The sequence below is a fragment of the Bos grunniens genome, chromosome 13 (genome assembly GCF_055505025.1).
Source record: "Bos grunniens cultivar Pamir isolate PY7600 chromosome 13, Bosgru_T2T1.0, whole genome shotgun sequence".
Lineage (NCBI taxonomy): Eukaryota > Metazoa > Chordata > Mammalia > Artiodactyla > Bovidae > Bos > Bos grunniens.
The window spans coordinates 43762141-43789294 of record NC_141177.1 but is presented as its reverse complement, the minus strand read 5'-3'; the positions used below and the strand labels follow the sequence as shown (position 1 = coordinate 43789294).

The following is a 27154-nucleotide window of genomic DNA, read 5'->3' as shown; positions in this document are numbered from 1 at the left end:
TGAATAGAAGCTTACTAAATTATAGCCAGGCTTCCCAGGTGGCGCTAATGGTAAAGAAGCTGCTTGCCAGTGCAGACACACAAGAGATGTGGGTTTGATCCCTGGGTTGGGAAGATCCCCTGGAGTAGGAAATGGCAACCCAGTCCAGTATTCTTGCCTAGAGAATCCCATGGACAGAGGAACCTGGCAGACTATAGTTCATGGAGCCGCAAAGAGTGGGACACGACTGAGTGAGCACACACGGTGGCAAAGAATTACAGCAAAGACTACAAGTCAGCCCCACTATCCTTTCCCGCTTTGCCTTAGTAATAAGATCTCAATTTTGTTACAGGCAGCAATGCCCCAACAAAGAGAATGTGTTTCTTAGAGCCCCTGCATTAGGCATGACCATATGACTTAGTTTTGGCCACTGGGATAGAAGTAGTAGTTGGAACTGCTGAAAAGGTGTCTGAAAAGGTTGGTTAAAGGCTGTGGCTTACTGGAAGGAAGGCCCTTTTTCCCTCCCTTCTCCTTCCTGCTTCCTGGAATGAGGACATGCTGTCTGGATCTCTGGCAGCCATCCTGGGCCATCCTTGAGGATAGAAGCCATGCACTAGGATGGGGAATTAGGCAGGTAGACGTCTGACTCTGCCTCAATAGCCTTGGACTATGTGTTTCCAGATTTCTTCTTCATAAAGAGAGAAATTATCTTCTATCCTATTAAAGGTACTGTTTTGTGTTTAAGCTGCATTTTCTGTTGTATGCAGCCAAGTCCAACCCTAACTGAAACAGAAACCCTCTTCTTTAAAAAAAAAAATTTTTTTTTTACTAATTTTTACAAAATTTATTTGTTTATCCCTTACTGAGTCTTCCATGCTGTCTGTGCTTGGATTTTCCCGAGTTGAGGCGAGTGAGGGCTAAGTGTGGTCTGTGGGCTTATTATTGCAGGGCTTCTCTTGTTGTAGAGCGCGGGCTGTAGGGCAGGTGGGCTCAGTAGTTGTGGTGCGTGGGTTTAGTTGCCCTGAATCATGTGGGATCTTTCTGGGCCAGGGATCAAATGGTGTCCCCTGCATTGGCAGAATTCTTAACCTCTGGACCACCAGGGAAGTCCAGGAACCCTCTTCTTTAGCTAGGGCTCAAGCTCCCACTGTTTGCCTGGGATAATGTGAAGAATGTAAAGGAGTTAAAGGCATGATTGTTCTTTAAAGAAATAAGAATTCTTCATGGGTAGTTCAGTTCAGTTCAGTTGTTCAGTCGTGTCTAACTCTTTGCAACCCCTTGGACCAGCATGCCAGGCTTCCCTGTCTATCACCAACTCCCAGAGTTTACTCAAACTCATGTTCATTGAGTCAGTGATGCCATCCAACCATCTCATCCTCTGTCATCCCCTTCTCCTCCCGCCTTCAATCTTTCCCAGCATCAGGGTCTTTTCTAATGAGTCAGTTCTTCGCATCAGGTGGCCAAAGTATTGGAGTTTCAGCTTCAGCATTAGTCCTTCCAATGGATATTGGGATCATGGGTAGAGTTACGAATAATTTTGAAAGGCCAAATTAGGGCCTCATTCACTTTGCTAAGTTTACCGTGTACCTGGGGCAACAGTGGGGATCCTGTAGGAACCCCAGCTCACCCCTTGCCCCACTTTGCACGGTTCTGAGTACACTCATCCCCGTGTTAGGAAAGCAAGTCAGAAGGGGTCCCAGAGTCATCCCTCTCAGCACATGCCAGAGACATAACAGTGTGCGTTCTCCCTAAGTGCTGGAGCTGCAGGAAGTGGTAGAGGTGCTGCCCATTTTCTAAGAGAAAGGAAGGTTAGGGAATCCTTCAGAAAACAAGGCTGAAAACCATGGCGTTGTCCTGACAGCCCCCTCAGGCTGTGCTGGGACAGGTGATGGTGTTCCTACCTTGCTTCTGAGCCTTTTAATGACTTTTCAAAATCACATTGTTAATCTGTGGAAGAGATGTCCCACTTATTGAATCTTGTTCATTCATTCATTGAATCTCCTTACTGTTTGTTTATTTGGTAAATGTTGCAATACTTTGCCCCCAAGAGGCCAGTTTGTGAACTTTGAACTCTGAAACAGACACCGATATTTATAGTACTGTCAACCTGTCATTATTCGTCTTGATCAAATTGGGGGAAAGTTGGGGGGCATTCTCAAAAAGAAGAGAGAGAATGGAAAAGTGTAAGGAGGAAAAAAATTACATTTGTAAGGCAAAAATAGGCTTATTAAGAATTTCAGAAACTCTATTTCTAATGGCTTTGAATCTCTCCATCTTCCATTTTCTTGCCTGGACAGAGCTCCCTTTGAAGTCTTTGGACGCTTTCTGTAAGAAAAAATAGATACACATGGGTGTGGAGCTGAAAATGGAGCTCCTTGTTTCGCCCTTTTAAAATGTGTTTTCGAAGATTTGCCTTTCATATTGCAGATGGGAGAGAGGATATGCAATTTTACCTTGTGTAACATCTTTGCCTGAAAAGCTCCAAGTATTTGTCGATTTTTTTAATGAATAGTTTCCATGTTTGCCTGCTGAGGAAGGCAGAGGCTTGTGTAATTTACTTCCATTTTACACCTGAGGAAACTGATATTTAAGGAAAAGAGGCTCAGAATTTCAACCAGTAGCAGAGTTAAGAAAACAAGCGCAAACCTTGCCTCCAGGCTAATGATGCCTAGTCCAGTGATCCTGGAGTTTGAACGTCACCCCCAAACGAAATGGTGTCATCGGAAAAAATTCACCATAGATGTTGTCATGTCGCATTTTAGTAAGAATTGGGTTTATTTTATAGGACCATTTGTATTTATTGTCACTGCTTTCTAGTTTAATGGCCTGTTTATAATTTTATTAACTTCTGATTTTGGATCTGTTATTGAAATTGAGTTTCAGTCATGATTTTGTTGTGATTCTAACTCATTCTAAGTGCAAAAGAGAAACTTAACCAGTTATGAAAACACAGAACTCAGGTCTGTATATAACAGACTAAGTTATATTTTGACTAGTTTTTTTGAACACACAGAACAATTAATGCATATGCATACAATTCAAAACCATGTCTTTAAGATCTCTTGACAAATGTATGTGAATCATGGCATAAACGCACTTGAGCTTGTATATCAGTATCGTTTTTACTAAACAGACAAATTTTATCCTGAGTAGCTCTTATTATGGGGCATCCCTGGTGGCTCACTGGTAAAGAATCTGCCTGCCAGTGCAGGAGATGTGAATTCAACCTCTGGGTCCAGAAGATTCCCTGGAGAAGGAAATGGCAGCGCACTCCAGTGTTCTTGCCTGGGAAATCCCATGGACAGAGAAGCCTGGCAGGCTACATACTGTCCATGGGGTCGCAAAAGAATCAGACACGATTTAGTGACTAAACAACAGCAAAGCTCTAATTATATCTAAATCATTGGTTTGGCCATTTAAGCAGCTGGAAAACACCAAAGGAAATATTTTGAATCAGTGGAAATTATATCAACACCCTTTAAGAAGGGCTCATGAAAAATCAGCCTATCCGTCCTTTCATCATTGATCAAATGTCCAAATATGTGTGGCAGGAATTGTTCAGATAAAACAAAAGCTAAACTAAAACTGAACAAGGCCTCAGAAAACAAAGATGTAGCTTCTGACTCCAGGAAGCAAATAATCTAGGGCAGCAGACCAACCAGATGAATTAATAGAAGGACAAAAGCCCTCTATGAGTCACGCTCTCACTTGTACAAGGTGTTCTGATTCAGAAGTTTGTAGGCGATTGCAGATAAATAGCTTAAAATTTAAGCACATGCTCATTTCTATTCCCTATTTTCTCATCTCAACAGCCCGCCACATGACCTTTATCATCACTTCTCTCAGAAACCTTCATACTCTCTCCCCTCCCCACCTCACCCCAGCTCTAGAATTTCCAAACCGAGAGAATTTCCCATATTATCCATTCTTTCTTCTCCCTTCTCAGGGATGGAACTTAAGGCTTGTGTTTTAAACTCATTACGAGAGTCCTAATCTATTTTAAGGGACTTGTCTTTTAGCCTTAAAAGTTCAACTTATACATGCTGTATGGTTTATTCTTTCTTGCTGAAAGTGAAACTCGCTCAGTCGTGCCCAAGTCTTTGTGACCCCATGGATTGTATAGTCCATGGAATTCTCCAGGCCAGAATACTGGAGTAGGTAACCTTTCCCCTTCTCCAGGGGATCTTCCCAATGCAGGGGTTGAACCCAGGTCCTCCCACATTGCAGGTGGATTCTTTACCACCTGAGTCACAAGGGAAGTCCAAGAATACTGGAGTGGGTAGCCTATCCCTTCTCCAGCAGATCTTCCTGACCCAGGAATCGAACCCGCGTCTCCTGCATTGCAGGCGGATTCTTTACCCACCGAGCTATCAGGGAAGCCCATCTTGCTGGGGCACCTATTCATCTCTCTATTTAAAATCATCCCTTTGTCTAAAAATGCTCATTTAATGCCATTAGGAAAATAGAATCATAAATGTCTCAAAAGAACATGGAGGTAAGAATCTGACCTCTCACCCATATTATGACTGGTACAGTACATAGTGGGACGGCCTATAGACACTCCTCTGTTTCATCTTTGATACCTTACTATTCCAAAATACATTTAATTTCTGTCTATAAGGTATGAGTCAATAGATAGAGCTTGTGTTTTTACTTTGCTATTAAGGAAATAAAAAACAGAAACAAGCATCTAAAGCAGGATCTCCAGGGCACAGCACATCTTTAGTAGATGTTCAGACCAAGAAAAGGAAAACCTGGCTTGGCTCAGAGGGTCTTACATACCTGTTTTTCTTCGCTGTGAAAATCTGTAGTTTGAAGGAACATAAAGGAAGGACACATTGTGCTTTCTTCCAAAAATGCCTCGAGCTTCCAGCTTACAGGCAAAACAAACCCTTTGAAAGCTGTCTTCATTTGCAGTTGTCACTGAAAGACATTTCCAGGCTGGAAAGAATGTTTTATTTTTCAAGGTATTTAAAAATCGCCTATCCTAACAAAAGGAAAATGTGGCTTCTTCAGGTTACTTCTTCATACCCAATGATGAATATGTTTTTAATTAAAGCCTGGGCACAAAATTGGGTTTCCCGAGAACCATTGTGAGGCCTGATTGCTCTCCCGAGACACCCACCCTTGTGGGTACTGATGCTAACTGCTGACACCCGAGGCCACTGTGTGTATTCAGCAGTTAGAAAGGTGATTTCTGAGGCCTGGCAGCTGTTGGTGTTAAAGCTATTGTGAGGGAAACAAAAGCCATTCTGCTCTGTTCCCTAGACGCCTTTGTATCTTTGATTCAGGAGCTGTTTCATAAATGAGGTATCATTCTTTACCAGGGAATTTCATGACTGCCCGTGTTGCAGTGTCCGCGTACACTTCCTGACAGCAGAGGGGAATGTCTGAACACACCTCCTATGGAAGGAATCTTGGGTTCTGACCTCTGTGAAGATGCTTGCATCTTAAGTCTGTTAATTGGATCTTCGATTAGATGCCATCATACCACGGGCTATGCTTTCTGTTTTCTTCCCTCTAACTACCAGACTCTGCTGCTGCCAAGGCTTGTCCTGCAAGTTAATCAGAACACAGTCTACTTTGGCAGCCAGATGTACCAGGGTTAACTAGATACTCTTTCACCTAAATGGTATATTCATTATTGTCATTCAGAAAGTCTATCTAGTTTAGGAGGTTTTTGCTGCTGTTGCTGCAAAGTCACTTCAGTCGTGTCCAACTCTGTGCGACCCCAGAGACGGCAGACCACCTGGCTCTCCTGTCCCTGGGATTCTCCAGGCAAGAACACTGGAATGGGTTGCCATTTCCTTCTCCAATGCATGAAAGTGAAAAGTGAAAGTGAAGTTGCTCAGTCGTGTCCGACTCCTAGCAACCCCATGGACTGCAGCCCACCAGGCTCCTCTGTCCATGGGATTTTCCAGGCAAGAGTACTGGAGTGGGGTGCCATTGCCTTCTCCGTTAGGAGGTTTTTAGTTGCGCGTAAAAGAAACAAACTGGCCTAACTGTCAAGGAAACAGGACTGGTTGCATCTTTCTCCCTAGCACTTCCTCCTTCCCTGGGCTGCACCCTTGTGTGTGAGTTTGACATTCTTCCCACTCCAGGGGAGTCTGCTTCCCCATCTCTTGGGTGTTGGGCTCAGCCTTGTGGCTTGCTTTGGCCATGCACATTTTTTTAATACCTTATTGAGAAATAAGTGGGCATCCTTGATGGTTCAGCAGGTGAAGAATCTGCCTGCAATGCAGAAGAAACAGGAAATGCGGGTTCAGTCCTTGGGTTGAGAAGATGCCCTGGAGGAGGAAATGGCAACCCACTCCAGTATTCTTGCCTGATAAATTCCATGGACAGAGGAGCCTGATGGGCTACAGTCCATGGGGTTGCAAAGATATTTCTTATTTTCACTCACCCTTCTTGCACTTTCGTGTTGCCATGAGAAGGACAGACCCAGCTCTCTGTCACCAAAAAAGATAAGATAGGTAGGAGAATGGACACATATATATGTGTGGCTGAGTCTCTTTGCTGTCCACCTGAAATTATCAAAACATTATTAATTGGCCATACTCCAATATGAAATAAGAATTTTAGTAAAAAAAAAAAAAAGTAAAATAAGCTATGAGAATATATTGTACAGCACAGGGAATATAGCCAATATTTTATAATAACTATAAATGGAGTGTAACCTTTAAAAATCATGATTCACTCAGTTGTACGCCTGAAACTTATATTTTACATTAACTCTACCTCAATAATAGATAAATTAAAAAAGGAGAGCAATGTGAGGCCAAACTGAAAACTGCAGAGTGAAGCCAAACCCTGATGAATCCCACTGACATCAACCTTCTTCCTGATGACTCAGAGTTACCTGAGTCAAAATAGATGGTGGTGTTTTAAACCACTGCATTTTGGGGCAGTTTTTTATGTAACACTGTTTGGCAATAGCTGACTAATACTTACTGCTCCTGTAACTGAAGAGCCCAAAGATAGCATGGGGTTCAGGTAGGATTTGAAAGGAATTCTTGTTCTATTTCTTTGTTATTCACTTGGAGCTTCATCCCAGAATCATTTCCCTTTTGGTGACATGATGACTGTACTGTTTCAGGCTTTACATACCCCAAGCCATCTGGAAGGCAAGAGGCTTTTCTTCTTAAATCATCACACAGAAGTCCTGAGCTTCACTCTGATTATGCCAGCAGAGGTCACATGTCTATTCTGGGTCATTATTGAGCAAGGAGTGTGGGATTATACAACCTGGTTTGTATCAACCAGATGGGAGTGGATTGTCTTTTCCCATAATCCATGGTTTGCCTCATTAGATGTGGGAGAGAGTGAAATAGATGCTGGGAGACACCATCAATGTTAATTATGGGGAGAGTCTAAAATCTTGGAACATTGTTTTGGATTTCTATTAATACTTTATTTTTCTCAAGACATTTTCCTACCTCGTATTGCTGGGCTAGCTTGAGCTGGAGAGAGAGGATTTATCCTCTAGATCACATATGTTCCTGGGTGAATTGCAAAGCATGCAACCCACGCCCCCATGCTGCCTTAGGCACTAAAAAGTAAGTGGGAGCTTAGCTTTCCATAGGGCTTCACTGTTAAACTTCCAACTCGTGATGTCTCAGGATTTGGGGAAAATTAAAAACTGGTTTGGTCTACTAGATTTGAAGGTCTCTAACCTAGAGGATGAGTTAATGCTAATGTAATAAGAACTTGAACAAGAGACATGCTTTGTTGTGGACATCACTCCACCGACTCTTGGCCTCCATTGCTTCTGATGAGAAGTCAGCTGCAAACCCTGTTATTGTCTGGACACACAGGAAGCATCAGATTAAAATGTTTGTTGAATTTATGAATTAAAAACGGGAAGCAAGGTCTTCTGATTTTTCTAGTCTGACATTCTTTCAAGAGTATCCCGTCACTTCTTTCTAGTAAAACCTTCCCTTGTACATTTCATGCTCCCACTGAAGCTTCTGCAGGAAAGTGAACCAAACAAATCAATCCAGGTCATTTTTTCAAACATGGGCATTAAAACAATCATCTGTGACTCTCTGTGTTTCTAAGAGTCCTCCCTGACCCTCAGTTATTTGAAAGACTGAACAAGCCTTATTATCCAATATGCTTTAGTTATTCAACACGTTTGTCATTCTGTAAATATCACTGAACACCTACTGTGCTCCAGATGCTATGAGGGATGCAGAATTGAATAGAGTTAATACTTTTTCATTAACTTTCATAAACTGCCCCCCTTTTCAAAAGGGCATCAGAGGCCAGATACACTGAAATTATAATCACAGAAAACGAGTCAATCTAATCACACTAGGACCACAGCCTTGTCTTACTCAATGAAACTAAGCCATGCCTGTGGCGCCACCTAAGACAGGCAGGTCATGGGGGACAGGGCTGACAGAATGTGGTCCACTGGAGAAGGGAATGGCAAACCACTTCAGTATTCTTACCTTGAGAACCCCACGAACAGTATGAAAAGGCAAAATGGTAGGATACTGAAAAGGAACTCCCCAGGTTAGTAGGTGCCCAATATGCTACTGGAGATCAGTGGAGAAATAACTCCAGAAAGAATGAAGGGATAGAGCCAAAGCAAAAACAATACGAAGTTGTGGATCTGACTGGTGATAGAAGCAAGATCCGATGCTATAAAGAGCAATATTGCGTAGGAACCTGGAATGTCAGGTCCATGAATCAAGGCAAATTGGAAGTGGTCAAACAGGAGATGGCAAGAGTGAACGTCAACATTCTAGGAATCAGCAAACTAAAATGGACTGGAATGGGTGAATTTAACTCAGATGACCATTATATCTACTACTGCAGGCAGGAATCCCTTAGAAGAAATGGATAGCCATCATGGTCAACAAAAGACTCTGAAATGCAGTACTTGGATGCAATCTCAAAAATGAGAGAATGATCTTTGTTCGTTTCCAAGGCAAACCATTCAATATCACAGAATCCAAGTCTATGCCCCAACCAGTAACGCTGAAGAAGCTGAAGTTGAATGGTTCTATGAAGGCCTACAAGACCTTTTAGAACTAATACCCCAAAAAGATGTCCTTTTCATTATAGGGGACTGGAATGCCAAAGTAGGAAGTCAAGAAACACCTGGAGTAACAGACAAATTTGGCCTGGGAATACAGAATGAAGCAGGGCAAATACTAACAGATTTTGCCAAGAAAATGCACTGGTCATAGCAAACACCCTCTTCCAACAACACAAGAGAAGACTGTACACATGGACATCACAAGATGGTCAACACTGAAATCAGATTGATTATATTCTTTGCAGCCGAAGATGGAGAAGCTCTATACAGTCAAGAAAAACAAGACCAGGAGCTGACTGTGGCTCAGATCATGAATTCCTTATTGCCAAATTCAGACTTAAATTGAAAAAAGTAGGGAAAACCACTAGACCATTCAAGTATGACCTAAATCAAATCCCTTATGATTATACAGTGGAAGTGAGAAATAGATTTAAGGGCCTATATCTGATAGATAGAGTGGCTGATGAACTATGGAATGAGGTTCGTGACATTGTACAGGAGAGGGATCAAGACCATCCCCATGGAAAAGAAATGCAAAAAAGCAAAATGGCTGTCTGAGGAGGCCTTACAAATAGCTGTGAAAAGAAGAGAAGAGAAAAGCAAAGGAGAAAAGGAAAGCTATAAGCACCTGAATGCAGAGTTCTAAAGAATAGCAAGAAGAGATAAGAAAGCCTTCCTCAGTGACCAATGCAAAGAAATAGAGGAAAACAACAGAATGGGAAAGACTAGAGATCTCTTCAAGAAAATTAGAGATACCAAAGGAACATTTCATGCAAAGATGGGCTCGATAAATGACAGAAATGGTATGGACCTAACAGAAGCAGAAGATATTAAGAAGAGGTGGCAAGAATACACAGAACAACTGTACAAAAAAGATCTTCATGACCCAGATAATCACAATAGTATGACCACTCACCTAGAGCCAGACATCCTGGAATGTGAAGTCAAGTGGGCCTTAGGAAGCATCACTACGAACAAAGCTAGTGGAGGTGATGGAATTCCAGTTGAGCTATTTCAAATCCTGAAAGATGATGCTGTGAAAGTGCTGCGCTCAATATGCCAGCAAATCTGAAAAACTCAGCAGTGGCCACAGGACTGGAAAAGGGCAGTTTTCATCCCAATCCCAAAGAAAGGCAATGCCAAAGAATGCTCAAACTACTGCACAACTGTACTCATCTCACACACTAGTAAAGGAATGCTCAAAATTCTCCAAGCCAGGCTTCAGCAGTACGTGGACCGTGAACTTCCAGATGTTCAAGCTGGTTTTAGAAAAGGCAGAGGAACCAGAGATCAAATTGTCAACATCAGCTGGATCATGGAAAAAGCAAGAGAGTTCCAGAAAAACATCTATTTCTGCTTTATTGACTATGCCAAAGCCTTTGACTGTGTGGATCACAATAAACTGTGGAAAATTCTGAAAGAGATGGGAGTAGCAGACCACCTGACCTCTTGAGAAACCTATATGCAGGTCAGGAAGCAACAGTTAGAACTGGACATGGAACAACAGACTGGTTCCAAATAGGAAAAGGAGTATGTCAAGGCTGTATATTGTCACCCTGCTTATTTACCTTATATGCAGAGTACATCATGAGAAACACTGGGCTGGAAGAAGCACAAGCTGGTATCGAGATTGCCGGGAGAAATATCAATAACCTCAGATATGCAGATGACTCCACCCTTATGGCAGAAAGTGAAGAGGAACTAAAAAGCCTCTTGATGAAAGTGAAAGAGGAGAGTGAAAAAGTTGGCTTAAAGCTCAACATTCTGAAAACGAAGATCATGGCATCTGGTCCCATTACTTCATGGGAAATAGATGGGGAAACAGTGAAAACAGTGTCAGACTTTATTTTTGGGGGCTCCAAAATCACTGCAGATGTGACTGCAGCCATGAAATTAAAAGATGCTTATTCCTTGGAAGAAAAGTTATGCCCAACCTAGATAGCATATTGAAAAGCAGAGACATTACTTTGCCAACAAATGTCCATCTAGTCAAGGCTATGGTTTTTCCTGTGGTCATGTATGGATGTGAGAGTTGGACTGTGAAGAAAGCTGAGCGCTGAAGAATTGATGCTTTTGAAGTGTGGTGTTGGAGAAGACTCTTGAGAGTCCCTTGGACAGCAAGGAGATCCAACCAGTCCATTCTAAAGGAGATCGGTCCTGGGTGTTCTTTGGAAGGAATGATGCTAAAGCTGAAACTCCAGTACTTTGGCCACCTCATGCGAAGAGTTGACTCATTGGAAAAGACTGTGATGCTGGGAGGGATTGGGGGCAGGAGGAGAAGGGGACGACAGAGGATGAGATGGCTGGATGGCATCACCGACTCGATGGATGTGAGTCGAAGTGAACTCTGGGAGTTGGTGATGGACAGGGAGGCCTGGCATGCTGCGATTCATGGGATTGCAAAGAGTCAGACACGACTGAGCGACTGAGATGAACTGAACTGAACTGAATACTTTTCATCAAAAACCCGGCTACTGTAATCCAGTCATTCACAGTTTCAAGAAAACCCTAGACAGAAGGGAAGATTTAGGTCTTTGATGAAACTACAATTTCTCAGGGTGCAGCTTGCCTGTCTTCCTGTGGGATTATTCACCTTATCATATCTAGTCATAGATGGCCTCAGTTCAATATAAAACATCTGTTAATAATAAGACAAAAAGTGATCTAGATTAAGCATTTTGATGTGCACCAGCCTAGGTATTACATATATTCCCATATTCTTACATTCATTTATTTGACATTCCTTCCTGTAAAACTCCTCAGGGCTGTGCAGGGGCATTTTTCAGTTTGCTGTGCTGGTAATATTCTGGTTAAGCAATTGCCAATTTGGGAATGCAGACTCAGCTATGTTTTCCTCAAGTCCATTTCCTCTTTGTGCTTTTTTCCAGTTGAGTTATGCCTTGAACCATACAAACAGAAAACTATCATTGGAACCTAAAATAACTGTCAATGCCAAGATTGTTGTCGTTGGCGCATCCAACGTTGGAATTTCCTTCCTAGAAACGTTGGTGTTTTGGTAAGTTGTTTTACTTTATTTATTAGTTTGTTTTTAAAGGGGCCTTTCTCTTCCCACACCTGAGAGAGTCCCTTGAAAAGATTTTTTTTCAACACCTCACATACCTTGCCTATGTAGATTAATAAAAAGAATGAATCAGAGGAATATTCTAGATCAGAGTTTGGCAAGCTCTAGCCTCTCAGGTCAAAGCAGATCCACCTGCTTTTGAAAATAAAGCTTTACAGGAACACAGTAATGCTCACCTATTTATGCTTCGTCTCTCTTTTGTCACTACAGTGGCAGCTTTGAGTAGCCGTGACAGGGACCATGTGGCCCGCAGTGACTAGTATATGTCACTCTGACCCTTTCAAGGTGTTTTTCAGCCCGGTTCTGTACTAGTGCTCGCTTTTTGGCTGAATTATAAGAATCACCTAGAGCATTTGTTGGAGATGTAGATTCCCAGACCTTGTAGACATATGGAAGGAGAAAGTTCCCATGGGGGGCCCTGGGAACTTGTATTTTAACAGATGTTCTATGTGATCAAGCAGGTGTGGGGATGGACCAGTTTTGACTTTATGCATCAAGAACAGGCTTCAGAGGTGGCAGGCAGGCCAGGATGTTTCTTTCGACCCCTGCATTTTGGGTGCCAGGGGACAGAGTACCTGTCCTCAATACCTCAATTCCCCCAGGACAATTGAGGTTCATGCATCTGTTTGAGCTGTTTTCTATTATCCTTGAAGCAATGCATAATTTCTGCCCATTGTCCTGATAGGTGATTCCTGAGTCTTCTCAGCTCCCCCCCACTAGCTTTCTATTTGCTCACCAAATTTCAGTTCCTCTTTAACAGGAAGAGCCCCAGGTTATTGTCCAAGAACTTGTGTTTGTGGCCTGGTATCTCCACCACCGGCACGGAACTGCCAATGTGTGCCTGACTTCTCTCAGATCCAGGTTACTTTTATAAAAAGTCTCCACGTGTTTTCAAAGACCCTGGTTTGGAGGAAATGCAGACTCCTAAGTTAGAGAATATTTCTTTCCCAAAATCTTTTGCTCAGGATCACATGAGAAAACTTTGGCTACCGTTCAAAACTGTAGGTGCTAAGAGGGGATTGGGCAAAGGGGGAAAGATATCCCCACAACTGAGTGGTGAGGGCTAAACAAGGAAAGGGACAGAGGAAAGGAACCCTAGAAGGTATTTGTTCCTGGTGGACAGGGGGATGAGCTAACCCCAGGTGATTAGTTTACTCATCTGACCTCACATTTAATGGAAGATTTTTTCACTTCCTAGCCAGTTTGTTCAGTTATTCAGAACACACCCTTAGTTAACCAGATTTAAGTCACCTGTCTTTAATTTTTTTTAATTAATTAATTTTTGGTTGTGCTGGGTCACCATTGCTGGGCATGGGCTTTCTCTAGTTGTGGCGAGCGGGGGCTACTCTTTGCTGTGGTGTGCTGGCTTCTCTTCTGAAGAGCACAGGCTCTGGGTGCCGGCTCAGTAGTTGTGGCATGCGGGTTTAGTTGCTCTGAGGCACGTGGAATCTTCCTGGACCAGGGATTGACCCCATGTCATCTGCGTTGGCAGGCAGATTCAGATCCACTGTACCACCAGCAAAGTCCTAATTAAAAAAAAAAAATAATAAATATATATATTTGGTAGTGCTGAGTCTTGGTCGCGGCACGCAGAATCTTCCACCTTCGTTGCAACATTCATGCCAACTGTAAGATGCAGCATGCAGGATCTAGTTCTCTGAGCAGGGGTTGAACCTGGGCCCCCTGCATTGGGAGCACGGAGTCTTAGCTGCTGGACAGCCAGGGAAGTCCCATAGGTCTCCTGTCTTTATTGAAATTAGAACAAAGTTCACAGGCTTTAAATACTGTGGTCAGTTTACTGCAATCTTCTTGCATTGCAAGAAAGGAATCATGAGATGCACTCAGGAAACTTCCTTTTCACTGCCTGTGCCATTCTGTAGTCTGAAGTCTTCCCTGTTCTTACAGGACGCCTCACCTAAGATTCTGAACAGCAGTTGTGTGCAGCCATTTTTGAATGATGAATGATCTGGGTGGAGTTGTGAAATTATAGTAGAGAAGAAGTTATCATAAACAGATCTTAAATTTTAATTTAGCTATATATCCAGTCATTATGTCTTGTTTAAAATGATTACATTGATATATACACATATAATTTTCTTTTTATGGAATCAACTTAGATTTAATAAAGACAGGTATAAATTTTGATATAAGTGCTTGGTTGATTAAATTCCTCAATCAGACAGACCTTTTTAAAGCATTTTAAAGCACTCGTGGTTCTCTGTCATCGTTGCACAGATTACGTCCACTAAAAATAGACCAGTATCAGTTTACGGATATCTAATCCCGAAGAGAGGAAATAGTTCTCTCATTATGTTCTCTAATTATTTCAAATCAGCAATCACCATAGTAACCTGCTGTAGATTTTACTTAACAGTTTAACTGCCATTTGAAATGGATTTTATAAATGATTCGAGTTGGAATGAAATGGAAGAAACACAGTTTTCACCAAGCACTGACCTCCAGTGAGGATTAAATCCACATTTTGGAGGCAAGATTTAGGAGTCGCCTTCCTGTGCTCCTGCTCTGTGTTATTAAACCCAGGTGGGGCCCTGTAGTTTCCAGAAAATCCATCTGAGGCCCAGTACAACAACCTCTTTTTCCAGAAAATCTGGTCACCCTGTCATCTGGTGACAAAGCAAACACAACTCTTTGTTCTTTCATTGTTTACATGCAGAAAAACTGCAAAGCACCTTGGGTCTCCTCTTCAGACACCAAAAGCAGCCCTTGCAGAAGTTCTTGGCCTTGTCATGTTCTTCTTTCCCCAAGCGCCATGATGCTACTAGGATGTTGATGTGATTTGTCCACAGTCACCAACTAACGCATCAGGGGGCTTCCCTCATAGCTTGCCTGCGACTAGGAGACCCCAGTTCGATTCCTGGGTCGGGAAGCTCCACTGGAGAAGGGATAGGCTACCCACTTCAGTATTCTTGGGCTTCTCTGGTGGCTCAGCTGGTAAAGAATCCGCCTGCAATGCGGGAAACCTGGGTTCTATCCCTGGGTTGGGAAGATCCCCTGGAGAAGGGAAAGGCTACCCACTCCAGTATTCTGTCCTGGAGAATCGCAAAGAAGATCACAAAGAGTCAGACACAGCTGAGCAACTTTCACTTTCACCAACTAACACAGATACCCGGGTGTGAGCTCCACGTGGGGAGGGAGTGTTGAGGGGATGTTTGGGGTTTTGGATTTTAGTACAACATTGTCTGGTCCTCAGCTGCTACCCACCCACAGGCACGCCTGCTCAGAGGACACCCTTCCTGTCTGGTCATCAGGCTAGTGGATTGCTCGGTGACTTCTTCTTGTCCTTATGAGGGCAAGGCCTCCTGGGCCTTCCAGTGCCCGGTGACATGACTGGCAGGCATTTCTAGAGACACACACCACCTGCCACGTGTGTCCATGTCCTCCTGGTTCTGGTGAATCCTCTGGTGCTGAGTTGAGTGGCCTTAGACTTTCTACGGTCTCTGTCAACCCTCCTGAGCCAGCCCTGCCTGGCTGATACAAAGGGGAAAGGGGAGGGTGACTCAGGGTGGAGGGGAGGCTCAGCTAACTGGTCCCCCATCCCCCACACCCAGGTCTTGGGCATCTGTCTTCTGAGGGCACTGTGCCCAAGCAACTCTGCAAGGGGCAGAGGAGGGAACGTGTTCAGACCCCCAGGCCCCACCTGGAGGGCACATCCTGGCCTCCTTCCCCATCACCCACCTTGCCGGGACATGTGCCCCCATGGTGGGGACCAGGGGCTGGGCAGGGGGAGGACAGCAGGCATGCCAGGGAGCTTTCTTGAGGTGGGGGGCATAGAGTAGAAAACCCCCACTCATCTGTGGAATAGAGGGCAGTAAAGTGGAGGGAAAAGGGAATTTTTAAGACTCTTTGCTGTGTTTTTCATCGTGCCCAAGACATTCAGGTGATGGACATGAGCTATATTAAAACTGTAGTTTTCATGATTGATAGGTGGTGTTTGTTTGGCTGCCTGGCCCGTTGGGACAGAAAGGTGTTGTCTTAGGCAGCGTAGTTGTTTGGTCTTATCCTTCCTGGTCCTTCTGCTTAAAACCCCAAACACTGGTTTTTGGCAGAAAGCTCTTGGCCTCAGCCATCAGTTCCCCTGCTAAGGGGGGGACATGGCAGGGGACCCCCAGTCCTGCCAACCCTGAGGTGCTGTCACACCAGGAGCTCCACCAACTCTGTCAGAGTTTAGTCTAAGTCCCCGTTCTCAGATCAAGAGCCAGGTCCAGAGGGGAGCTTCCATCACCTGTCAGGGAGATGCTGTGTCCTAAAGGAGAGCTTTGCAAGGAAGTCAGAAAACTCTTTCCAAAAAGCAAGGGACCTCTTTCCTCATAGCCAGTCATATTTTTACCAGCTCCTTGTTCCTGCAGAACTCTCCAAATGCAATGCTTTCACAGTGTTGGGCTTTCCACAACGGTACTCCAAAATCAGTTTTAAAAAAGAATTATGGACATGCTCTACCAAAAAAGGGGGGTGGGATAAGAACCAGGTCCATGAACTCATTTTATGTCTTATGTCCTTTTTACTCGAAAGTTTGGTCTGTATTCCAGTGAGATAAGCATCACCTGGGAGCTTATTAGAAACACAGAGCCTCAGGCCCTGCCACCGTCAGTATCCTAGATAGACATTTTATCTTCCAGAATTGTACACAACAGCTTCTTCCTTCTGTCTTTGTCATCAAGCCACTGAGCTGAAGCAGTTACTGTTTGATTCTGTTTCAGCTCATGTGTCTCTATGCCTTGTGTATTATATTATTTACTCCCAATTATGGAGCAGCCCCTTTTAATCCATTACTTTAAAATCTTTCCTAATTCAATTCTGATGTAAAGAATCTCTCGAGGAGCCTCTAATGGCCCTAGAGAAACGCATGAATGAACCCTGAGATGACAGTGACTGAAAGCAGCCCCGGGTGGTGTCCCCACAACTATGGGTGGTTGGAGGAAGATGCCCTTTGGTTCTCAGGGAGCTCCAGTGGGCGCCAGGCCCCCCACTGCCTCGTCTTCCACTCCTGCCCCCAGGAAGAGGTGTCAAAATTCCCGCCGTGTCATCTCACCCCAGTGTGGAATTTCTGGTTTTCATCGGCCCCTGACCCCACATCCCCGTGGGCATGTCAAGGTAACTAAGAACAGCCTGGAACTACAGGGCACGTTTGTGAAGCCGCGGTTGTGCCAGGTGCCCGGAACACGCGCTATCAGGTGGCACAGGACCATGCCGTGCCAGCGTAACTGTGGATCTGGCGGCTGCAGCCAAGCGCTCACAACTTAATGAGGCTTCTTATCTCCACCTTTGTCTGAGGACAGCTGAGGTCGTCAGTGTGGCCTGTCACTAATTAGGTGATTCATTAAGTAGTGCTTACGTGCTGATCTCGGAGCTGAACCCCAGCGAACAGGTTGCTGGCTGTCCTGTTGTGTACTGCTGGCCTCTGCCCCAGGGATTGAGGGCCCTGTGCTGGCTCCGATCGCCCTCTGGGTACCCCGGAAATGTGAGGTGGTGGCAGGGCCGTGGCACCTGCTGTGGAGCAGGCAAGAGATCCCTGGGGCAAGTCACATATCACATCTTGTTGCATTGGCATCACGATGGGGCCTGTGGTGGGGGTGTGGTGGCGGGCGGGGGGGGAGGAGGGCTGGTACAGAGGCCCCTCTGATGGCCTGGGGAGATGGAAGGTGAGGGGCGGGGACAGTGCCTCCCCAGGCAGAAGGAGCTGGCATCCCGCATCCAGAAAAGACTGATCCAGAGCCATCCTCATCACCATCAGCTTTCCTAACCTGATCCTAGTATTGAAGTGCACAGGCATCCCTGGGTTTTCCTGCATTTTGCAGATACTGCATTGTTTTTACAAATTGAAGGTTTGTGGAAGCCCTGCATTGTCAGATGATGGTTACCATTTTATAGGAAAAACTTATTTTTTAGTTAGTATGTTGTTTTTGTCGACACATGTTATTGTGCACTGAATAGACTATAGTGTTTTGCAAACATAACTTTTGTGTGCACTGGGAAACCAAAACAAACAAACAAACAAACAGGTGACTCACTTTATAGGGATATTGGCTTTATTGTGGGTCTGGAACCAAATCCACAGTATCTCTGAGGTGGCCTGTGACTAAGGTTAAATGAAAGTATCTTCGTTTACTGACAGCATTCCTTCCTGCTCTCTTCAGGAGATCTTTTCTCATTTCCAGTGGCTCATTTTAGAGGCTCCCAGAAATAAAGGAAAGCAGCCTCTCTGAGCAATGTCAGGCCTTTTTGGGGATCAGCTAACTGCCGTGTTTTGTGGGTTCTCTGAGCCCCTGGGGTGAAAGATGTTAAATAGGAAGCACTTTCTCCATGATGGCATGAAACATAAACCACACATGTGGACCAGTGACAGTCACCTGCTCAGCCTCCAGCCCCTGCAATCAGCTCATTTTCAAATGATGACATTGGCCCCTATCTTGGTTTGCATTCATGCAAATGCTGAAAACAAAGAATTTGGTGCCAGTAGTTTATTTGGGGAGAAGACAATAGCACCCCACTTCAGTACTCTTGTCTGGAAAATCCCATGGACAGAGGAGCCTGGTAGGCGGCAGTCCAGGGGTTGCATAGAGTTAGACACGACTGAGCGACTTCACTTTCACTTTTCACTTTCATGCATTGGAGAAGGAAATGGCAACCCACTCCAGTGTTCTTGCCTGGAGAATCCCAGGGACCGGGAAGCCTGGTGGGCTGCTGTCTATGGGGTCGCACAGAGTCGGACACGACTGAAGTGACTTAGCAGCAGCAGCAGAAGTTTATTTGGAGGTGATCTCTGAGAACTACCTGAGTAAGCGGGTGAGATGGGACAGGCAGGAAAGCCAGCAAATCCCCCAGATCACGTGCCTTTGGGTCATTGTAGACACTGAGGCTCAGTGCTGCCAGGACCTGCAGGGTCACAGCTGGGAGCTGTCCCTCTGTGCTCAAGGAAGCAGGTATTTACCCACCAATTCTTGTCCATCTGGTCACTCTTGGGCTATGCTTCCATCCTGTTCTTCAAGCTGCCACAGTCAGGGGGTGACCCTGGGCAGAGAAGGCAGGAAAGCACTGAGGCAGGAGGATCATTTACAGGAGATGTGTGTGTGTGGGGGGGGGTCCCCTCCTAACCTGGTTTCTTTTGTTTGGTCTCCTTTCTTTTGGTTTTTAAAAATACTTATTTGGCTGCGCCCAGCCTTAGTTGTGGCGAGCAGGATCTAGTTCCCTGACCAAGGGTGGAACCCAGTCCTCTGCACTGGGAGCGTGTAGTCTTAGCCACTGGACCACCAGGGAAGTCTATATTCTCTTTTCTTAATATTTACACCATTGCCCTTTAACGATGGAGAAGGCGATGGCACCCTACTCCAGTACTCTTGCCTGGAGAATCCCAGGGACGGGGGAGCCTGGTGGGCTGCAGTCCATGGGGTCGCTAGGAGTCGGACACGACTGAGCGACTTCACTTTCGCTTTTCACTCTCATGCATTGGAGAAGGAAATGGCAACCCACTCCGGTGTTCTTGCCTGGAGAATCCCAGGGACGGGGGAGCCTGGTGGGCTGCCGTCTACGGGGTCACACAGAGTCAGACACGACCGAAGCGACTTAGCAACAGCAGCAGCAGCCCTTTAACAAAGTGGGCGGGTCTAGACAAAGGCAGAGGGAAGAGAGGCAAGAAGAGAAAACCGTGTCAGGAGGCTGTCCTGATCTGCCACCTCTGTCCCCAGGCATCCTGGAGGCTCTAGAGAGAACCCAGGCGTTCTGCTCCTCCAAAACCTCAGTGGGAACAAAGTGGGCAAGTAGCTTCCTGGGTCGGGAAGATCCCCTGGAGAAGGAAATGGCAACCCACTCCAGTACTCTTGCCTGGGAAATCCCATGGACAGAGGAGCCCGGTGAGCTACAGTTCATGGGGTAGCAAAAGAGTCAGACATAACTTAGTGACTAAAACAACAACTTTTTATAAAAGCAACAGTTTGCGAAAATTCCAAACTCTACAATTCTATAATCAAAGCTACTTTTCTGGGTAAGGGTGACTAGGTGGTAGTTACAAAAAGACAACTTCCTGAGACCCTGTTCCTGTGGTAACAATCCAGCAGAGTTGCAGTGCACACAAGGAATGTGTATTTTTAAGACTCTCCTGGTAATTTTTACACACAGCCAGGTTTAATCACCATTTATGGAGACTTTTCCTCAAACTTGGCAGTCTTAGCCATAAGGAAACCTATTTTCCCCCCTCTGATTGCTCATTGTAATTGAGCTGTTTTTATGGGCTGTGTCTTCCAAACCACATTTTCTGATTCTCAACAAATCATATAACTTCTAAGTCACATTGTTACTTTGGGGCTTACCAGGCATAATTATTAACATATCATTAAACATTGCATAGCTGAAGCCATTGCCCCAGGTTCATAGTATTTACGTGTTGAATTGGACCCAGTAGAAAGCATTTCACAAAGCTTCATGCTTCAACTATTCACTATGAAGAATGAAGGCCCAAGAAGATACCTGCCAAGCATGAGGAAACCTGCCCTGACTGTGTCAATAAAGCTTTCCTAACCTCCAGTATGTGCCCAAAGCATAGCACCCTCCTCACCCTCCCCGCCCGGAAGTGATCTCACCTGCTTTTTAAAAACTATCCAGGTCTTTTTATTTACTTCTTTTTATTTTATTTTTGGCTGCGCTGGGTCTTTGTTGCTACATGGTCTTTCTCTAGTTGCAGCGAATGGGGGTTACTCTTTGTTGCGGTACATGGCTTCTCACTGTGGTGGCTTCTTGTTGCAGAGCACAGGCTCTATCTAGGGTGCATGGGATTCAGTATTTGTGGCCCACAGCTTTAGTTGCTCCGTGGCATGTGGAATCCTCCCAGACCAGGGACTGAACCTGTGTCTCCTACATTGGCAGGTGGATTCTTAGCCACTTGACCACCAGGGAAGGCAACTCTCATTTGCTATTGAATTCCCACAATGCTTGTTTTTTCCAGTCTTGAGGGATGATTCTGATTCTGTCTTGTACTTTGCTACCTCTTGTGTGTGAAGGATTTCCAGTTTGCCTTTTACAGGTGCCATCTTGGTATTTACACCTTGCACATGCTCAAAGGATAAATGTATGGCATTTTTCAGTTCCGTTCCGTCACTCAGTTGTGTCTGACTATTTGCGACCCCATGGACTTTGCAACCCCCAGGAAGCATGCCAGGGTTCCCTGTCCATCACTAACTCCCAGAGCTTGCTCAAACTCATATCCATTGAGTCAGTGATGGATCCAACCATCTCATCCTCATTCTCTTTCTGCCTTCAGTCTTTCCCAGCATCAGGGTGTTTTCCAATGAGTCAGTTCTTTGCATCAGGTGGCCAAAGTATTGGAGTTTCAGCTTCAGCATCAGTTCCTTCCAATGAATATTCAGGACTGATTTCCTTTAGGATGGACTGGTTGGATGTCCTTGCAGTCCTAGGGACTCTCAAGAGTCTTCTCCAACACCACAGTTGAAAAGCATCAATTCTTCAGCACTCAGCTTTCTTTATAGTCCAGCTCTCACATCCATACATGACTACTGGAAAAACCATAGCTTTAACTAGACAGACCTTTGTGGCAAAGTAATGTCTCTGCTTTTTAATATGCCATCTAGGTTGGTCATAACTTTTCTTCCAGGGAGCAAGCATCTTTTAATTTAATGGCTGCAGTCACCATCTGCAGTGATTTTGGAGCCCCCCAAAATAAAGTCTCTCACTGTTTCCATTGTTTTCCCATCTGTTTGCCATGACGTGATAGGACTGGATGCCATGATCTTAGTTTTCTGAATGTTGAGTTTTAAGCCAACTTTTTCTCACTCCTCATTGACTTTCATCAAGTGGCTCTTTAGTTCTTCGCTTTCTACCATAAGGGTGGTGTCATCTGCATATCTGAGGTTATTAATATTTCTCCCAGCAATCTTGATTCCAGCTTGTGTTTCATCCAACCCAGCATTTCTCATGATGTACTCTGCATATAAGTTAAATAAGCAGGGTGATAAAATACAGCTTTGGTGTATTCCTTTCCTGATTTGGAACCAGTCTGTTGTTCCATGTCCAGTTCTAACTGTTGCTTCTTGACCTGCATACAGATTTCTCAGGAGGCAGGTCATGTGGTCTGGTACTCCCATCTCTTTCAGAATTTTCCACAGTTTGTTGTGATCCACAAAGTCAAAGGCTTTGGCATAGTCAGTAAAGCAGACATAGATGTTTTTCTGGAACTCTCTTGCTTTTTCTTTGATCTAATGGATGTTGGCAATTTGATCTCTGTTTGCTCTGCCTTTTCTAAATCCAGTTTGAACATCTGGAAGTTCACAGTTCATGTACTGCTGAAGCCTGGCTTGGAGCATTTTGAGCATTACTTTACTAGCGTGTGAGACGAGTGCAATTGTGCAGTAGTTTGAGCATTCTTTGGCATTGCCTTTCTTTGGGATTGGAATGAAAACTGACCTTTTCCAGTCCTGCAGCCACTGCTGAGTTTTCCAAATTTGCTGGCATATTGAGTACAGTACTTTCACAGCATCATCTTTTAGGATTTGAAATAGCTCAACTGAAATTCCACCACTTCCACTAGCTTTGTTCATAGTGATGCTTCCTAAGGCCCACTTGACTTCACATTCTAGGATGTCTGGCTCTAGGTGAGTGATCACACCATCATGGTTATCTGGGTCATGAAGATCTTTTTTGTTTAGTTCTTCTGTGTATTGTTGCCACCTCTTCTCAATATCTTCTGCTTCTGTTAGGTCCATACCATTTCTGTCCTTTATTGAGCACATCTTTGCATGAAATGTTCCTTTGGTATCTCTAATTTTCTTGAAGAGATCTCTAGTCTTTCCCATTCTATTGATTTTCTCTATTTCTTTGCATTGATGGCTGAGGAAGGCTTTCTTATCTCTCCTTGCTATTCTTTGGAACTCTACATTCAAGTGGGTATATATATCCTTTTCCCCTTTGCTTTTCACTTCTCTTCTTTTCACAGCTATTTGGAAGGCCTCCTCAGACAACCATTTTGCCTTTCTTTTCTTGGGGATGGTCTTGATCACTGCCTCCCGTACAATGTCACAAACCTCATTCCATAGTTCTTCAGGCACTCTATCAGATTTAACCCCTTGAATTTATTTCTTACTTCCACTGTCTAATCATAAGGGATTTGATTTAGGTCATACCTGAATGTTCTAGTGGTTTTCCCTACTTTCTTCAATTTAAGTCTGACTTGGGCAATAAGGAGTTCATGATCTGAGCCACAGTCAGCTCTCATTCTTGTTTTTGCTGACTGTATAGAGCTTTTCCATCTTTGGCTGCAAAGAATATAATCAATCTGATTTCAGTATTGACCATCTGGTGATGTCCATGTGTAGAGTCTTCTCTTGTGTTGTTGGAAGAGGGTGTTTGCTATGACCAGTACATTCTCTTGGCAAACCTCTATTAGCCTTTGCCCTGATTTATTCTGCACACCAAGGCCAAATTTGCCTATTACTCCAGGTATTTCTTGACTTCCTACTTTTGCATTTCAGTCCCCTATGAGGAAAAGGACATCTTTTGGGGGGATTAGTTCTAAAAGGTCTTGTAGGTCTTCATAGAACCATTCAACTTCAGCTTCTTCAGCATTACTGGTCAGGGCATAGACTTGGATTAGCATGATATTGAACGGTTTGCCTTGGAAACAAACAGAGATCATTCGTTTTTGAGATTGTATCCAAGTACTGCATTTCAGACTCTTTTGTTGATTATGATGACTACTCCATTTCTTCTAAGGGATTCTTGCCCACAGTAGTAAATATAATGGTCCTCTGAGTTAAATTCACCCATTCCAGTCCATTTTAGTTCACTGAGTCCTAAAATGTTGATGTTCACTCTTGCCATCTCCTGTTTGACCACTTCCAATTTGCCTTGATTCATGGACCTAACATTACAGGTGGGGAAACAGTGGAAACAGTGTCAGACTTTATTTTTCTGGGCTCCAAAATCACTACAGATGGTGACTGCAGCCATGAAATTAAAAGACGCTTACTCCTTGGAAGGAAAGTTATGACCAACCTAGACAGCATATTCAAAAGCAGAGACATTATTTTGCCAACAAAGGTTCATCTAGTCAAGGCTATGGTTTCTCCTGTGGTCATGTATGGATGTGAGAGTTGGGCTGTGAAGAAGGCTGAGCGCCGAAGAATTGATGCTTTTGAACTGTGGTGTTGGAGAAGACTCTTGAGAGTCCCTTGGACTGCAAGGAGATCCAACCAGTCCATTCTGAAGGAGATCAGCCCTGGGATTTCTTTGGAAGGAATGATGCTAAAGCTGAAACTCCAGTACTTTGGCCACCTTATGTGAAGAGTTGACTCATTGGAAAAGACTCTGATGCTGGGAGGGATTGGGGGCAGGAGGAGAAGGGGACGACAGAGGATGAGATGGCTGGATGGCACCACTGACTCGATGGACGTGAGTCTGAGTGAACTCCGGGAGTTGGTGATGGACAGGGAGGCCTGGCGTGCTGCAGTTCATGGGGTCGCAAAGAGTCGGACACGACTGAGCGACTGATCTGATCTGATGCGATATTGCTCTTTACAGCATTAGACTTTACTTCCATCACCAGTCACATCCACAATTGGGTGTTGTTTTTGCTTTGGCTCCATCTCTTCATTCTTTCTGGAGTTATTTCTCCACTGATCTCCAGTAGCTTATTGGGCACCTGCTGACCTGGGGAATTCGTCTTTCAGTGTCCTATCTTTTTGCGTTTTCATAGTGTTCATGGGGTTCTAAAGACAAGAATACTGACGTGGTTTGCCATTCCCTTCTCCAGTGGACCATATTTTGTTTGCCTCTTATCCTTCTCCATCAGAGGGCAGACAGAATGAAAACCACAATCATAGAAAACTAACCAGTCTGATTACATGGACCACAGCTTTGTCTAACTATGAGCCATGCCTTGTAGGGCCACCCAAGATGGACGGGTCATGGTGGAGAGTTCTGACAAAATATGGTCCACTGGAGAAGGGAATGACATTTTTACTTCATGTTTGTAGAGAGGAAAACATCTTAAATCATTTACTCTAAATCATAAAGCAAAACTCAATTTTATTTTGTTCTTTTTGTTGGAACTCCCAAATTTTGTTCTCATTTGTTCAATGGACATTTCAAGCATTACATTCGTTTTCTTTTTTTTTTTTGGTAAGGATTATGTTTTAACCTTCATGCACAGATACATAAGCTTTTCCTCTGAGATCGTGCTCCCTAAATCTCCCCTGCCCAACTCCCCTTATCCTAACCACCAGCCTCCCTCCACTGCCAGGTCCCTGGAGAATCCACAGAGCACCAAGGTCATGCCAGGCAAGCCGTTGTGCCTAATTGTGGATCCAGTGTTGATAAGAGATCCTTGACCCCACACACAAGCCTGGACGCAGGCAGGTTTAAGCCACTTCTTCCTTGGCCCTTTCCTCTGGGCTCCTTCCTGGTTCCTCCAGGGGCTTTCAGGAGCAGGGGAGACATGCAGGACGGCATCCACTCGGTGAAGGCTGACTGCGTCCCTTCTCAAAGGGCTCAGGATCCTTGATCACAGGCTTCTACCCATCCAGTTTTCCCCGGAGGTCAGAGTGTGCCGTTACCAACAGCTTTGTGGCCACACAGGCAGCTGCTGTGTGTCATTTTCACTCACACAACAAAAATGAAGTCAGTGGCCAAGAACGTTGTCCAAAAGTCTCTTTTGTGATCTAAGCAGAAAAAAATATTACAGAAGGAAGTTAAACATTTTCCAAAGGAAAAGGTAGATTCTCTTAATAGGTTCTCTACTCATAAGAAAGGTTTTGTGTTGATTTGCTTTCTCCCTGTATTTTTCCTCTCATATTGGAAGTCCACATAACTCCTATCTTTGAAATTCCATCATTTTATTCATTTTGTGAAATTACGTGGTATCATTAAGACCAGATTAAGTCTGAGTTGTTCTTGGACTAGTCAAATGTGCAGTTAGGTTAAATATCCATCTCAAGCTGACATTCACCGTTCAGTTGGCAAATATTTTTGTCATTGTCCTGAGCAATTCAGAAAGCAGAGATTTTAGTAAATTAAATTGTAGCATTTAGGTTGATATAGGATAATTGGTTTCCCTCCACATTATCTGTTTGTTTGAATAAAACCATTAATGGAAACAGTTAATTAAATTACTTGCTTTGGTTGTCCTAATTATGTGCCCCCCCAAGGAAATCAGCAAAAACATAAAAATAAAAAATAATATGTATTCACTGGCAGATTGACAGGTTTCTACTGCCCAGAAGGGTAAGCAACCTGAGAAGCATTGTGTTTCTTTTATCGTGTTCACCATAACTTGGCAATGTGACCCTCTTTATGTGAAGGATAAGAACGTTTAGACCTAATTCTGTCGCTGTCCTTCCAAAGCATGGAACGAAACGCAATACCTTTTACTTATTTCCCTGGATACTCTAATCCCTCCCTGCCTCACAAGTGTCTTTGAGCCATTCCTCCCTCTGTATCCACAGCAACATGAAATCCCACTGGAATTATCTGCTGTGAAAATGCAGGTGCACTTGTTTAATCTTTCATTGGCCTGAGCACTTCACTTGAACTTTTTTTTTTTTGGTTCCACGACATGATGACCTTTGATTTCAGAGTGGAGGGCTTACGGGGATGCTAGATTTTGTTTTCACGCATAAAGCCAATAGTGTGAGACCCAAGATAGTGCCTTTTCCGAGGTGCCACTGCTTCTGCCATCTCGTCTAATGCATGTCCATACCCAAATGCCCCCGTGATCCCCTCTTCTGTGTGCAGGAACTTTTTGAATATTGAATATTGAAATAATACTGAATTTTGAATATTGAAAGAATAAAAGCCTTAAATGTTTTATCTTCATATTTCTTTTTTTAATTTAAATTTATTTATTTTAATTGGAGGTTAATTACTTTACAACATTGTATTGTTTTTGCCATACATCAACATGAATCCGCCACGGGTGTACACGTGTTCCCCATCCTGAACCCCCCTCCCACCTCCCTTCCTGTACCATCCCTCTGGGTCATCCCGTTGCCCCAGCCCCAAGCATCCTGTATCCTACATCGAACCTG

General features: G+C 44.1%; 1 protein-coding gene across 1 annotated transcript in view; it reads left to right on the top strand.

Annotated features, from left to right (window-relative positions):
- CFAP61 (cilia and flagella associated protein 61) overlaps positions 1-27154 on the top strand; it is a 247955-nt gene that overhangs the window by 128310 nt on the left and 92491 nt on the right. The window contains 1 exon segment of the mRNA XM_086333756.1: positions 11914-12041. Within this exon segment, the coding sequence (XP_086189882.1) occupies positions 11914-12041 (128 nt within the window).